At 43.8% G+C, this 16,066-nt stretch overlaps 1 protein-coding gene across 1 annotated transcript in view; it reads left to right on the forward strand.

Moving 5' to 3' along the window:
• LLGL2 (LLGL scribble cell polarity complex component 2) overlaps nt 1-16,066 on the forward strand; it is a 269,216-nt gene that overhangs the window by 130,602 nt on the left and 122,548 nt on the right. The window contains 4 exon segments of the mRNA XM_068264456.1: nt 5,102-5,243; nt 5,358-5,508; nt 12,202-12,318; nt 12,472-12,638. Coding sequence (XP_068120557.1) covers nt 5,102-5,243; nt 5,358-5,508; nt 12,202-12,318; nt 12,472-12,638 — 577 coding nt within the window.

Consider the following 16,066-nt stretch of genomic DNA (forward strand, 5'->3'; position numbering starts at 1 on the left):
GGCAAATTAATAGCCTTTGTCCCCAGGCGCTGAAATCCCTAGCTATGCCTCTGTTTCAGTATTTAAGCATGTTGGTAAAATATAAAAAGGATATTCTCATTTTACCAACGCATGCTTTAATATGTTTACTTGCGGCAGGATTTTAGCACTGAAGTCTTTGGGAATGTGGGCAGAGGAAGCTGGAGGAGACAAACTTCCCTCCCTGTTCAAAATGTGGTCAGATTACTCACAGTGCTCCAACTCCCATAACATGATGCTCTGCAGTCTTTTGTGTAATGACCTACTCTCCCTCCTTTCTCAGTTGTTGCAGAGATTCAGTTAGGTCTATAAATATTTGGACTATCTGGATTGCTCCGTGTATTTACAGCGATAGACCCTGAAAAAGCTTGCAGCAGATCAGGTGTTTTTCTGACATTAATGTCGGAACTGACAAGATTAGCTGCATGCTTATTTCTGGTGTTATTCACGCTCTCCTGCATCCAAATGGATCAGCAGGGCTGCCAGGCAACTGGTATTGCTTAAGGGGGAATAAATATGGCAGCCTCTCTATATCTCTCACTACAGTTGTCCTTTAAGCTGCAAAAACAGAGAAAAAAGAGGAATTGCTACAATATTGTGAATAGCAAAATCTAAAGTTTAGTATACCTTGAGAAAGAAAGCACTGGTAAACTCGGCAACACAAAAAGACCTGGACGTTCACAGAAGACGACAAGACCTGGACGTTTACAGAAGACGACAAGACCTGGACGTTCACAGAAGACGACAGGACCTGGGCGTTCACAGAAGACGACAGGACCTGGGCGTTCACAGAAGACGACAGGACCTGGGCGTTCACAGAAGACGACAGGACCTGGGCGTTCACAGAAGACGACAGGACCTGGGCGTTCACAGAAGACGACAGGACCTGGGCGTTCACAGAAGACGACAGGACCTGGGCGTTCACAGAAGACGACAGGACCTGGGCGTTCACAGAAGACGACAGGACCTGGGCGTTCACAGAAGACGACAGGACCTGGGCGTTCACAGAAGACGACAGGACCTGGGCGTTCACAGAAGACGACAGGACCTGGGCGTTCACAGAAGACGACAGGACCTGGGCGTTCACAGAAGACGACAGGACCTGGGCGTTCACAGAAGACGACAGGACCTGGGCGTTCACAGAAGACGACAGGACCTGGGCGTTCACAGAAGACGACAGGACCTGGGCGTTCACAGAAGACGACAGGACCTGGGCGTTCACAGAAGACGACAGGACCTGGGCGTTCACAGAAGACGACAGGACCTGGGCGTTCACAGAAGACGACAGGACCTGGGCGTTCACAGAAGACGACAGGACCTGGGCGTTCACAGAAGACGACAGGACCTGGGCGTTCACAGAGGACGACAGGACCTGGGCGTTCACAGAGGACGACAGGACCTGGGCGTTCACAGAAGACGACAGGACCTGGGCGTTCACAGAAGACGACAGGACCTGGGCGTTCACAGAAGACGACAGGACCTGGGCGTTCACAGAAGACGACAGGACCTGGGCGTTCACAGAAGACGACAGGACCTGGGCGTTCACAGAAGACGACAGGACCTGGGCGTTCACAGAAGACAGGACCTGGGCGTTCACAGAAGACGACAGGACCTGGGCGTTCACAGAAGACGACAGGACCTGGGCGTTCACAGAAGACGACAGGACCTGGGCGTTCACAGAAGACGACAGGACCTGGGCGTTCACAGAAGACGACAGGACCTGGGCGTTCACAGAAGACGACAGGACCTGGGCGTTCACAGAAGACGACAGGACCTGGGCGTTCACAGAAGACGACAGGACCTGGGCGTTCACAGAAGACGACAGGACCTGGGCGTTCACAGAAGACGACAGGACCTGGGCGTTCACAGAAGACGACAGGACCTGGGCGTTCACAGAAGACGACAGGACCTGGGCGTTCACAGAAGACGACAGGACCTGGGCGTTCACAGAAGACGACAGGACCTGGGCGTTCACAGAAGACGACAGGACCTGGGCGTTCACAGAAGACGACAGGACCTGGGCGTTCACAGAAGACGACAGGACCTGGGCGTTCACAGAAGACTACAGTGGTGGATGATCGCAGAATCATTTCCATGGTGAAGAGAAACCCCTTTACAGCAGTCAACACTCTCCAGGGGGTAGGCGTATCGATATCCAAGTCTACAATAGAATGTATATTGCACCATCCAATATTGTATGTATTCAAATCGATTGTGGTTTTTTACATATTGATTTTATATCTTTCTATGTGAGGGTGTTGCTCTTTTTAAGGGGCCTCCCGCCATTTTGTACCTATGCTATGATTGACGGTGTTACGTCCAAAACATGTCTGCATGTGGTGTCCTGGATTGATATGTATCTGATGAAATAAAGGAAGTTTTCAACCGACACAGTGCGGATATCACCTTCACTACAAGCTCAACCTTTACCAGAATGATAGCAAGAAAGTGTATGGAGAAGAACAGCTCATTATCCAAACCATACCACTTCATCTGTAAAACAATGTCTGCTAAATTTCAGCTAAATGCAGTCAAATTAATTGGGAGGGGTTTCATGATACAAATGACAGCAAGCAACAGCCAGATCAGCCTCTCCCTGCACTTGCTTGCGGTCAGTGGTGATGGAATGGGTGTTGGAGCACACAGGGTCTGACTGTACGCTCTCTGGAGTCTGCAACAACTGAAGGAGGAAGAACAAGTAAGACAGGATTTGAAGAGCAGCTTGTAATGTGTGCCGGAGCACTGGGGGGAAGGTACAAGCACACTGTTCAGTTTGTTTGGGCAGGGGAATTTTAGGCACAATGGTGTTCCCCCAACCCACCCCTTTACCATAAGCAGCAACAGGCCTCTTTGTCTATAACCCCAGTGTTCCTCCAGGGCCGTGAAGTCTGCTAGCTGACCCCCCCCCCCCCCCTTTCAGGAGTTGTTCCTGGGGTCCCTGCAGAGTATTCACCAGTTTACTGCAACCCGGCAGCATGATATGTAAGTGTGTGAGTACAAAAAGGAAAAGTTTCTCGGCACTCTGCAGTTAGGGTGAAGGACTTTACTAGACTATACTATGTTAGCATCAAAACCGTCCCACCTATTTTTAGCACGCATGGATTTGGGTAACGCAGGATGACATGCAGCCAGTGTTTTTCCTGAAACGCATTCAGAATACTGGTACACAAAAAAATGGCCCAGGCACTGTCTCCTTAACTGCATTTATTCCCGTGTAATACTGCCATCTATTACAACAGACGTCTCCAGCAAGATACATTCACTCAAACCTGGTGCAGTTGTTCGTGCTGTGGGGGGTGGACGGGAGTGGGGTGATCAGGGGAGAAGATAGGACGGCACAAAAGCCTTTTCACGCTGGTCCAGCACTTGCCCACGTGCTTGTCCATCGCAAATGGCCCGCCCCACATGCGCACCATTGGTCCAAGTTCCGGTGTTTCATGGGGTGAAAGGTGAGGGGATGGAGAAACGCCTGTCAAGGTGATGCATAAATATATAGTGCAAACATAGTGTACATGATGGCATATGTCTAAAAAAACACATATAACATTTGAACATAGTGGAACAGGTGACCAACGATGTGCACATTTACACTGCATACAGCATATTTGCAAGTATGTTTAAAATGTGGAAACAAACTGTGCATTCTGCTAAGACATCACCGAGGCAAAACTAAATTGAATCTCTATTCTATTGAATACAAACACTATTTTTTCTTTTTATTAAATTTGAATAATTAACCCTCACTATCTCTAAAAACACCCCTATTAAGGTGGGGGATACACTCAGAAAAAGAAACCCCATATCTGATTGTATTCATTCAAAAAACATGCAACCTAGATGCAATTGTCAGGATTGCATCTTTGGAAAAGAACATGGGAAAATAAAAGATTGGGCATATGCACAATTTTAATCAGAGGAACAAAAGAGCGAGCTCGAAAGGGACCACTGTTGCTATTAGGACAAGAAGGTGCCTGTAATATACCACTACCACTGGGGTGAGAAAGACCAACCAGACCTTTTAACTATGATTAGGGCAGATTGTAGGCCCGATACGCGTTAGTTGATCCTCTGGTTTTATCGTCCTCTTTCATGTGGAGTCTTCAATAAAAATACCAGCTTTTTTTTCACCTACCTTGCCTGGTTTTGCGGATCCTTCTTGCTTGTGTTTTTAGACATATGCCACAATGTACACTGATTGGACTATATATTTATGCATCGCCTTAACAGGCGTTTCTCCACCCCCTCACCGTACAACCCCAATGAAACACCGGAACTTGGACCAATGGCGTGTGTGTGGAGCGGGGCCAGCAGGTTTCAACCCAGAGGCTCAGACGTGCCGCCATTTGCCCAGGACATGCACATGAGCAAGCGCTAGACTAGCACGAAACGGCTGTTGTGCTGTCCTGTCTTAACTTGGTCACCCCACTCCCGTCCACCACAGCACGAACAACGGCACCAGGTTTGAGTGAATGTATCTTGCTGGAGATGTCTTTGTTGTAACAAATGGCAGTACTACATGGGAATAAATGCAGTTAAGGAGACAGTGCCCAGGCTATTTCTTTTTGTACCTGATATGTAAGTGCACATGCTGCCAGGTCACAGAGAACCGCTGCCGATGAAGACGGAAGCACTCTTCTTTGCAGCACACGCTCCCAGCTGAATAGCGCCTGACTTGACCAATTCCATAGACGTCATTTTATTATGGCTATAGCGGTGCAGAAGGATTTTAAATGTAATTCGGGTACCAACAGTAGTTGAACTCTAAATTTTTCCTTTTTGAGTTGCTACAACTTGGAGGGGGAACAGTATTTAGCATCACCCAGAATTTTGGCAGCAGCAGGGTGACCTAGCATTAGTGAATTGATACACATGCTTTATTTTATGGATTTTGTCTGCAGTTTATGAGAACTGCCTGTAATTTATGAATTTAGTCTGTATTTTAAGAATTATTTTTATTTTCGCATTGCAGGAAATGAAAATATTACCTCTGAAAACTCTTAGTGAATTGAGCCCGTTGTTGTTTGTGTTCGATTTGCTTTAGGTATACTTCTCTGATCTCTAATTCGTACCACTAAATTTACAGATGCACGTTGCATGCTAGCGACCAGTTAGCATTAGAAGGTCCCTTGTCTCGAGTGAAGTCACTGAAAAAATCTCTGCGGCAGTCCTTCAGGCGAATGAGAAGAAGTCAAGTTAATAAACGAAGGGAAGGAGCAGCATCCAAAGTAAGAACTGATATTACTTTGTTTGGCATTGCTTTTTGTTTTTTGCCTTTGTTCAACACAAGTTCTATGAAAGTGCTTTGATTTTTTTTTTTTTTTTTTTTTAATTGGCATCAGGTACAGGAAGCAAATGCCCGCTTTGAACAAGAAGCCTTGCATGACATGGAGCTTGCCCCAGTACAACGTAAAATTGAAGCACGGTCAGCAGAAGATTCCTTTACTGGATTTGTTCGCACTCTGTATTTTGCAGATACCTTCCTCCGTGACAGTAAGCTTTGTGCTCTTTCGATTACTTGACGTAAAAAGTCATTATTTCAAGAAGAATCACTTACATTGCACAATTAATATATAGTCCAAATTATGTTTTTTTGTTTTTTTTTGAAGCCAAGTGAAGTTCAACTTATGGTTTTTCACGAATTTAATTTTTTATTGTAGAGGCATTTACAGAATACAATTTACATATTATCACCAAAGACACTTAATCTGCCACTCCTATTACACTTATACACTGTAGAAATATGGATGTGGAGGCAGGGGCATGCTTATTCATCTGTTATAGTCATGTTCAAAAATAATTAAATTCTGAACATAAGTGATCAAGAGTTGTAGATAAGTGATTACCAAGAAAATTGAAAGCTACCCTATTACACTCGGCAAAAATGTAAAGGTATACGAAAACCTATCTATGTGTTTTTTTTTTCAAAATAGTATGACTGACAGCTCCTCTTTAAACAGTACCAGTTGCCTGGCAGCCCTGCTGATCTATTTGGCTGCAGTAGTGTATGAATCACACCAGAAACTAATCTTGTCAGATCGAACAATAATGTCAGAAACACCTGATCTGCTGCATGCTTGTTTGGGGTCTATGACTAAAAGTATTTGAAGCAGAGGATCAGCAAGGCTGCCAGGCAACTAGTATTGCTTAAAGGAAATAAATATGGCAGCCTCCATATTCCTCTCACTACAGTTGTACTTTAACTCAGTGGCCAGGGCCGCTAAGGTGTGTATTGATTATGTGGAGAAAGCAGTCAATAAAGATCTGGCAAATATACAATCGTATCTGCACTGCGTGAAAATAATCCTCAGCGCTTGGTATAAAACTTGGTGTCACAGTGCCCAAACACAAAATGTATAGGTGACCGCCCCCTGGATAAAGAGAGAAAATCGTGGTTACTAAATGTTCAGAGCAGTAACCAATTTATTTCAAAACATGTAGCATAAAAACAGTGTACGGTTACTTGCATCGAGGGCCCCTATGAGTGGGGCCCTTAAGATGTATAGAACATATCGTGCATGTAAAATGAACTGTAGGCAAATAGGAATGCAAAAGACAAATGTCCAATCTCCTGTTCCCTTCTTCCTGGCCAAGATCAGAAGTCCTTTTGGCATGAGGCCTGCTCACATCTAGCAGGTAAGTGCTCCACTTCAGTTTTCAACTGTTTGGAGAGAACATTTTAAAGGATACCCGAACTGACATGTTGACACAATGAGATAGACATGTGTATGTACAGTGCCTAGCACACAAATAACTATGCTGTTTCTTTTTTTATTTCTCTGCCTGAATGAGTTAAATATAAGGTATGCAAGTGGCTGACTCAATCCTGACTCAGACAGGAAGTGACTACAGTGTGACCCTCACGGATAAGGAATTCCAACTATAAAACACTTTCCTAGCAGAAAATGGCTTCTGAGAGCAAGAAAGAGGTAAAAAAAGGGGATTTTCTTATCAGTGAGAGTCACACTGTAGTCACTTCCTGTCTGAGTCAGGATCAGTCCTGACTCAGACAGGAAGTGACTACAGTGTGACTCTCACTGCCTGAAAGAGTTAAATATCAGGTATGTAAGTGGCTGACTCAGGTCAGCCACTTACATACCTGATATTTAACTCTTTCAGGCAGAGAAAGAATAAAAGGAACACAGCATAGTTATTTGTGTGCTAGGCACTGTACATACACATGTCTATCTCATTATGCCACATTTCAGTTCGGGTATCCTTTAAGGATCCTTGGGTGTTTAGCACGGTGACCGATGATCCTCATTGAGCTTTAAAGGAGCTAGCACATTTTGTTTAAACACAGATACCAGTGTCCATTCAGAAAAAGCAAGTTCTTTGCCAGTATGTGGAAAATCTTCTCCAGTAGAGGACGGTGGTTTGTTACAGGTTCCCAAAGGTGTTAGGGTTTCCACTCCCCTATATTTCTTGTCAGAGACAAAACGGGGGATTGGAGGCCTGTTCTAGTCTTAAGACTTAAAACCCTTAAAGTGTATCCGAGACGGATACAGTTGGCACAAATGGGACACAGAGCCATGTTCCCATCTAAAGGACATGCCTCTGTGTCCCTTCCACAACGCTCAATGTGTCCCCGCACCCTGCAGCCCCCCGGATTGTACCGACTAGGAACTTTTTGGCAATCCTGAAGGGGAAGGGGCATCCTTAGCAGGAGAAGCACTCCTCCATATCGTCCCTTCCCCACCCCTCAGGCCATCTTGCTACCTTTCCCGCCTTTCACTCGTCCCCTTTTCCTCCTCTTTGTTCTGTGTGCTTTCGGAAGGTTAACACAGAGCTGTGTGTGCAATATCGTGACCCCGGCAGCACAAAAATGAAAATAGTTGCTCGTGGACAAATGGAGCGATGTAGGACATCGAGAACAGTCTTGCTCTTCTCGGAGGAATGCTGCTTCTGGTAAGTATGTTTATTTTACTTTACTGTTCCACCTCGGGTTCTCTTTAAATTGGCATATTATAGTTACCAAGTTCAAAATGGAAACCATTCATTCAGCGATTCACTCTGTACAGCCAGTAGGTTGGATGTCGTCTCTAGATGTAAAAGATGCGTACTTCCACATCTGCCTCTCCATTAGACTTTTCAACTATTTCTAAGATTTGCAATAAGATCTGCAGGGTAGAATACAGTGGGATGTGAAAGTTTGGGCAACCTTGTTAGTTGTCATGATTTTCCTGTATAAATCGTTGGTTGTTACTATAAAAAATGTCAGTTAAATATACCATATAGGAGACACACAGTGATATTTGAGAAGTGAAATGAAGTTTATTGGATTTACAGAAAGTGTGCAATCATGGTTTAAACAAAATTAGGCAGGTGCATACATTTGGGCACTGTTGTCCTTTTATTGATTCCAAAACCTTTAGAACTCATTATTGGAACTCAAATGGGCTTGGTTAGCTCAGTGACCCCTGACCTACATACACAGGTGAATTCAATAATGAGAAAGAGAATTTAAGGGGGTCAATTGTAAGTTTCCCTCCTCTTTTAATTTTCTCTGAAGAGTAGCAACATGGAGGTCTCAAAACAACTCTCAAATGACCTGAAGACAAAGATTGCTCACCATCATGGTTTAGGGGAAGGATACAGAAAGCTGTCTCAGAGATTTCAGCAGTCTGTTTCCACAGATAGGAACATATTGAGGAAACTTCAGATGCTATGGTAGGAGGCTTGTGGCAGCTAAAAACAGGCATATGCTCGGTAGTGTGACTGTAGTTAAAGTGGACCTGAACTCAGAACATCCTCTCTGCTCTAAAAGATACACAACAGCATAATAACCTTTAACCTTCGTGGCGGTAAGCCTGAGCTGAGCAGGAGGATATCTCAGCCCCTGGTGGGGCGATTCGCCCCATTTAAAGTGCTGTACGCGCAGCTAGCACTTTGCTAGCCGCGCGTACAGCTTGATCGCCGCCCCTCTGCGTCGATCGCCCGCACCCAGCGGCGGAAGAGGGCCCCCCCCGCCAGAGCCCTGCGCTGCCCGGACCAATGAGTTCCAGGCAGCGCTATGGGCTGGATCGGAGGCGTCTGACGTCCATGACGTCATTCCGATCGTTGCCATGGCGACAGGAGAAGCCAAACAGGGGAACGCGTTATATACGCATTCCCCTGTTTGCTATTGATGCCGGCGACGATCGCACCAGAGGGACACATGCGCCCTCTCGTGGTGTTTCATGTAGCATCCACTCAGGCAGAAATCCATTTTTTTTTCATGTAAAGCTACCAATTTGGCAGAATAAATGAACCGCCAGGAGGGTTAAACAAAAAACATTTCTTTGTTACAGCTGATACAAATCCTAAAATGAATCTGCACGGTTTCTACTTCCTGATTCATGGAAACAGACATATTGTTAACAGCCTTTACTTTCAAATGAGCTTATCTGCCATGGCAGACGTGACATGGGAGTGATCAAATTACAACTTGTGATTAGACACAAATGAGGGGGAATTAAACAGGCTAAACTTTCTAAATACATTTCTATGTTTTCCTTCTGTTCTGTGCAAGAGTTCAGGTCTGCTTTAAGAATGGTGTGTTTTGAGTTTATGAATACACCTTGTTAAAAAACAGTTGAGCGAGTTTACTTGTGGCCTCTGTCGAAGTGGGTGTGACCCCACCAAAATAGCTGTCAGGCCATCTGCACTTAGCTGTATATCCATATTGCTTAGGATGTACAGTCCTGGCCAAAAGTTTTGAGACTGTCAAAAATATTAGTTTTCACAAAGTTTGCTGCTACACTGCTTTTAGATCTTTGTTTCAGTTGTTTACCTGATGTACTGAAATAGAATTATAAGCACTTCATACGTTTCAAAGTCTTTTATTGACAATTACATGAGATTTATGCAAAGAGTCAGTATTTGCAGTGCTGGCCCTTCTTCTTCAGGTCTCTTCAGTAAAGTGGTTAAGCGCTCTTCTCTGCCTGTTCCTTCTTAGACACAGCAAATATATCATATAATGAAAAAGCCCCCCCTTCGGGGAAAGACTCTCCAGACTTCTAGGCCTCCAAGGCCAATGCTCGCATTCGGGGTATTGGCCACCCCGCAGCCTCTCTGGCAGTCCTCTCTCGGCTATTCCCAGTCTGTGTAAGCAAAAAACGAATTCCACATCGCGTAAAAGCGTACCAGTTTATTTAAAAAGTGGTTAAAAACAGATCAGTGGTGTATAACCACTCATTGGGTCAGAAGACTTCATCAAAAAATGAAACACAGCCAGCCCCTTGTTTGACAAACTACCTGATTCCAGGTACAGGGGTATGCAGAGATGAGATGCACTAAGCTTGTGACAAGGCGCACGCCTCTGTCATCTAGCGTCCCTCTCCGCAATATCTTACTGGCTAGTGCTCTAAAAGATACCGAGCCTACTGCACACAGACAACCCCACCGCGTCCAGCGAGCGTCGTGCGCTATGACGTCACTCCGTGGCTCCGCTTCTTCAGGACCTCTGCAATTCGACTGGGCATGCTCTCAATCAACTTCTGGGCCAAATCCTGATTGATAGCTACTTATTCTTTCATAATCACTTCCTTGAGTTTCTCAGAATTAGTTGGTTTTTGTTTGTCCACCCGCCTTTTGAGGAATGACCACAAGTTCTCAATGGGATTAAGATCTGGGAAGTTTCAAGGCCATGGACCCAAAATTTCAACGTTTTGGTCCCCGAGCCACTTGGTTATCACTTTTGCTCCATCGTGCTGGAAAATGCATTGTTCTTCACCAAACTGTTGTTGGATTGTTGGAAGAAGTTGCTGTTGTAGGGTGTTTTGGTACCATTCTTTATTCATGGCTGTGTTTTTTGGCAAAATTGTGAGTGAGCCCACGCCCTTGGATGAGAAGCAACCCACACATGAATGGTCTTAGGATGCTTTACTGTTGGCATGACACAGGACTGATGGTAGCACTCACCTTTTCTTCTCCTGACGAGCCTTTTTCCAGATGCCCCAAACAATCGGAAAGGGGCTTCATCGGAGAATATGACTTTGCCCCAGTCCTCAGCAGTCCATTCACCATACTATCTGCAGAATATCAATCTGTCCCTGGTGGTTTTTTTTGGGAGGGAAGTGGCTTCTTTGCTGCCCTTCTTGACACCAGGCCGTCTTCAAAAAGTCTTCGCCTCACTGTGCGTGCAGATGCGCTCACACCTGCCTGCTGCCATTTCTGAGCAACCTCTGCACTGATTGCACTCCGATCCCGCAGCTGAATCCTCTTTAGGAGATGATCCTGGTGCTTGCTGGACTTTCTTGGACGCCCTGAAGCCTTCTTAACAAGAATTGAACCTCCTTTCCTTGAAGTTCTTGATGCTCCTATAAATTGTTGATTTAGGTGCAATCTTAGTAGCCACAATATACTTGCCTGTGAAGCCATTTTTATGCAACGCAATGATGGCTGCATGCGTTTCTTTGCTGGTCACCATGGTTAACAATGGAAGATCAATGATTTCAAGCATCGCCCTCCTTTTAACATGTCAAGTCTGCCATTCTAACCCAATCAGCCTGACATAATTATCTCCAGCCTTGTGCTTGTCAACCTTCTCACCTGAGTTAACAAGACGATTACTGAAATTATCTCAGCAGGTCCTTTAATGACAGCAATGAAATGTAGTGGAAAGGTTTTTTTGGGATTCAGTTAATTTTTATGGCAAAGGACTGTGTAATTCATCTGAACACTCTTCATAACATTCTGGAGTATATGCAAATTGCTATTATAAAAACTTAGGTACCAACTTTTCTAATTTCCAATATTTTTGACAGTCTCAAAACTTTTGGCCAGGACTGTATTAAATATGAGAGTTCCTTATTTCAAAGTGGTGTGGTACCCAGATTTTTCAGGCCTCAGTTTGGTTGCATCGCTTGTCTCGTTTATTGGGGAGGCAAAGCCTCACAGCTTTTTCACTCAGCTTCTGACCATTAGCCATCTAGTGCTGACCAATCTGCTTTCCTTTCTTTGCTTTGTAGTATGCTATTAATTTCCTGCAATATAAGTATTTCATGCCATCTTAATTAGTTGAAGTTTTGTAATGTAGGCGAAAAGAAGAGGCCTGCATCTATTCTATAGGAGTCGCTCCAGTAACTAAAAACTTATAAATATTACTTTTGTGTTTGTTTTTATATATGATGGAAGGTATAACTTGTAAATGCATTTTGTTTTAAAAAGGCAATGATCAAGTTTCTAATAAAATTCCATTTTCAGGTTCTCGGCATTGTCCGTCTTTATGGGCTGGCACAAATGGTGGTACAGTTTATGCATTATCTTTAAGAGTACCTCCAACGGAACGACGAATGGAAGAGGCAGTATCTGCAACTTTAGGTAAAACCGAGGAGTTATTTTTGTTATGAGTTGGTTAGTGTAGCTTTTTTTGTTTGCCTTCAGATAGCTCTCTGTAGTCTGTAGATCTTGTTGTCTTCAATTATAATGAAGTGAAGTTATATTTCTTCATTTTAAATGTGGTTTGTTTTCCAGCCAAGGAAATCCAGCTGATGCACAGAGCACCGGTTGTTGGCATACTTATTCTGGATGGTCACAGCATTCCCCTACCAGAGCCTCTTGAAGCTGCTCATGACCTTTCCAAAAGTCCAGATATGCAAGGAAGCCACCAGTTACTGGTCATATCCGAGGAACAGTTCAAGGTAGGGGCTGCCAAATTTGTACTATAAAACTGCGTTTACCCCTAATAATCATACAACCACACTGGACAACAATTCATTGATTTGATCAACAATAAGAAGTTTTGAGTCAGGATGATACCATTTATTGGCTAAAGAATAAGAGTAAGCAAGCTTTCGGCTGGGCAGCCTTCATCACACTGAAATCCTGTTTGCTTACAAGCTGTTGGAACAGACAGCTATATACATGCAACATCAAAAGGGGATACATTTTTTTGCAGGAATAAGTATATGTCATTAAGATGCCTTAAATGAAACATCACAGCTTTGTTTAAATTCGATCATTGGTACTATGCACATTGCACTTTGAAAATGTTTTGTACATGTAATGATTGTTGCTAAACTATCTGTATATTCTGGTATTTGATTTTTAAGATTATACTCATAACTATTTTTGCCAGTTCTCTCTCATTGCACAATTTAATAATCCACAACCTCATAAGCTTGAATTTAGGTTGGTAAAATACATAGATGCAGCGAAAAACATTTTTTGGACCAATTATTTGTGCATATGGGACAATCCTAGAACTGTACGCACATGCAGATGATCTCTAACTGACTCTACGGGAGCATCCGGTCTCGCTGCTGGAGGTTGACAAAACGTTAAACTCCTTTGCTTTATATTCCAACTTTAAAGTCAACACTAAGAAGTCAGTATTGTTGGACCTAGGTTGCTCTTCTAAAACCAAAAATCTGGTGTAGCCTTTCGTAGGTATACTTAGAGCAGAAAATGTATTTAGGGATAGAAATTAGTAAAGGCCTTTTTCAACTGTTTGTTCATAATTATGGCCCAATCGTGGCGGGATGCAAGGAGGCCTTGGATGGTTGGGATAAATCTTGTTTTAAAAGTATTGGTTGAGTGGCAATTATTAAAATGATGTTCTTGCCGAAGATCTTGTTTCTGTTTCAAAACCTACCAGTTATTATTCCACCCTACTGGTTTAAGGCCTGGTGTGACCTTTTTGTTGACTTTATTTGGAAAAAGAAAACACCATGATTAGGACAAGAAGATTGTGTGGCTTTGCTAGTTACTATCAAGCAAAGCGGGGAGGTTTGAGAATAAGGCCAAATACTGGGCTGTAATTAAACTGCACATATTGAAAGATAAGGCAGCACTGTCCTGGAATATAAAAATGTAGAAACTATTGTTAGAGCTTGCACATACCCCTTGATAAAACAAAGGAGAGATTATATCAGGACAGTGTCCGTTAACCCACCCTCACTGCTCTCTCTTGCGTGCAACTACAACTTTGCTCCTGGTCTGGACCAGGCCTGATTCGGAAAAATCAGACTGGATCCTGACAGCAGAAATTGCGGACAAATGGCTGCGCCGCCTCAGGTGGGAGGTGCTACATCTGCAGTCAGCTTCTGTTACAGGCAACTGGAGCGCTATATCATTTTCATAATAATGCATTTGAGTCCAAATCGCCTGGACCGATCAGACTTTGAAAATCACTTTTTGAGCAAGACTACACAACATCATCTTGTGTTTAATAAGACTTTGCACTCAAGCCACTGGAACTTGAAAACATTTAGAAATGGACTTGTAGCCCTTTCCTCACTTGTGAGCAGCCACAATGTGCAGCCGCAGGTCCTCACTGAGCTCCTTTGTCTTAGCCATGATTGTTGTCCACAAACCAACTGCAGGGAGCTGCTGGTTTTCACCTGTTGAGTTGATTAGAAACCGCTGCTCCCATTTAATCAGGGTAATTAAGATGCTTTAGAACAGCTTGGACAGTTTGGAATGGTATAGAACTTTGGATTTTCCCACAGAATGTGACAGTTTGTGAAGGGTATGAATAATTTTGGACTGGACACTTTTTACTCAAATAAATAAAAGCTGAGAAATGTCAACCCCCCCCACCACCACCACACACACAATCGTGCCTCTTGTACATCGTCTTATCTTTTGCGAGACACCTACAGTTGTGTTCAAAATTATTCAACCCCCAATGCTGTAAAGGGTTTTAGGGAATTTAGTGTACATTTGTAATTGTTCAGAATGAAATCTTACAAGGACTTTTTAGAGAACCAAATGCAACTAAAATTACATCTATTGTTTTTGTAATACAGTATTACATTTTTTTTTTTGTGATTTCTTCATTGACACAATTATTCAACCCCTTAAAGACTACCACTCTTAACAGATGTTTGTTCAAGTGTTTTCGATTAGGTATTGAAAACACCTGTAGATGTTAAGGAGCAGCAATCAAGCATAATAAGCACCAATTAGGCAGATTTAAAATGACTGATACTCAGCTCCTTCTAGACATTTACTGGTGAGTTTACAAACATGGTGAAGTCAAGAGAATGGTCCAGGAAGACAAGAGAAGAGGTGATTTCTCTTCACAGGAAGGGCAATGGCTATAAGAAGATTGCAAAGATGTTAAACATGCATACATACATAGGAAGCATCATTCGCAAATTCAAGGCAAAGGGCACTGTTGAAACCCTACCTGGTCGTGGCAGAAAGAAGATGCTGACTTCGACTGCTGTGCGCTACCTGAAACGCAAAGTGGAGAAAAGTCTGTGTGCTGAGGAACTGAAAAAAGATATTTGTCAGATGCGGGTACTGAAGTTTCAGCTCAGACAGTAAGGTGCACACTGCATAATGAAGGACTCTATGCCATAACTCCCAGGCACACCCCCTTGCTGTCTCCAAAGAATAAGAAGAGTTGACTGCAGTATGCCAAAAGTCATGTGGACAAACCACAAACGTTTTGGGATAGTTTTCTGTGGACTGATGAAACAAAATTAGAACTGTTTGGGCCCATAGATCAACACTATGTTTGGAGGAAGAACAAGGCCTATGAAGAAAATAACACCTTGCCTACTGTGAAGCATGGCGGGGGGGGGGGGGGGGGTCAATCATGCTTTGGGGCTGTTTTGCTTCTGCAGGTACAGGGAAGCTTCAGCGTGTGCAAGGTACCATGAATTCTCTTCAGTACCAGGAGATATTGGATAAAAATGTGATGCAGTCCGTCACAAAGCTGAGGCTTGGGAGACGTTGGACCTTTCAACAGGACAATGATCTGGAAATCAACCAATCAGGAAGCCTTAAGTCAGCCATGGAGGCCCTAAAAGCCAAAGCATGCTGAACGTTCTATGCCATCAGGAAAGAACTGTACCACCTCAAACCACCAGTAAAGGTCTGGCTGAAAGTATTTGACAGTGTCATCACCCCAATCCTACTGTATGGAAGTGAAGTATGGGGCCCCACCACCTACCCAGACCAATCAAAATGGGAATCCAACCCAACAGAAATATTCCACCTTGAGTTCTGCAAACACCTTCTCCATGTCCACCAGAGTACCTCAAACAATGCCCGCCGAGCTGAGCTGGGGAGATTCCCATTACTGCTTGAGATATAGAAGAGAGTGTTGTCCTTCTGG

Source organism: Hyperolius riggenbachi, chromosome 12, assembly GCF_040937935.1.
Source record: "Hyperolius riggenbachi isolate aHypRig1 chromosome 12, aHypRig1.pri, whole genome shotgun sequence".
In the NCBI taxonomy this organism is placed as follows: Eukaryota; Metazoa; Chordata; class Amphibia; order Anura; family Hyperoliidae; genus Hyperolius; species Hyperolius riggenbachi.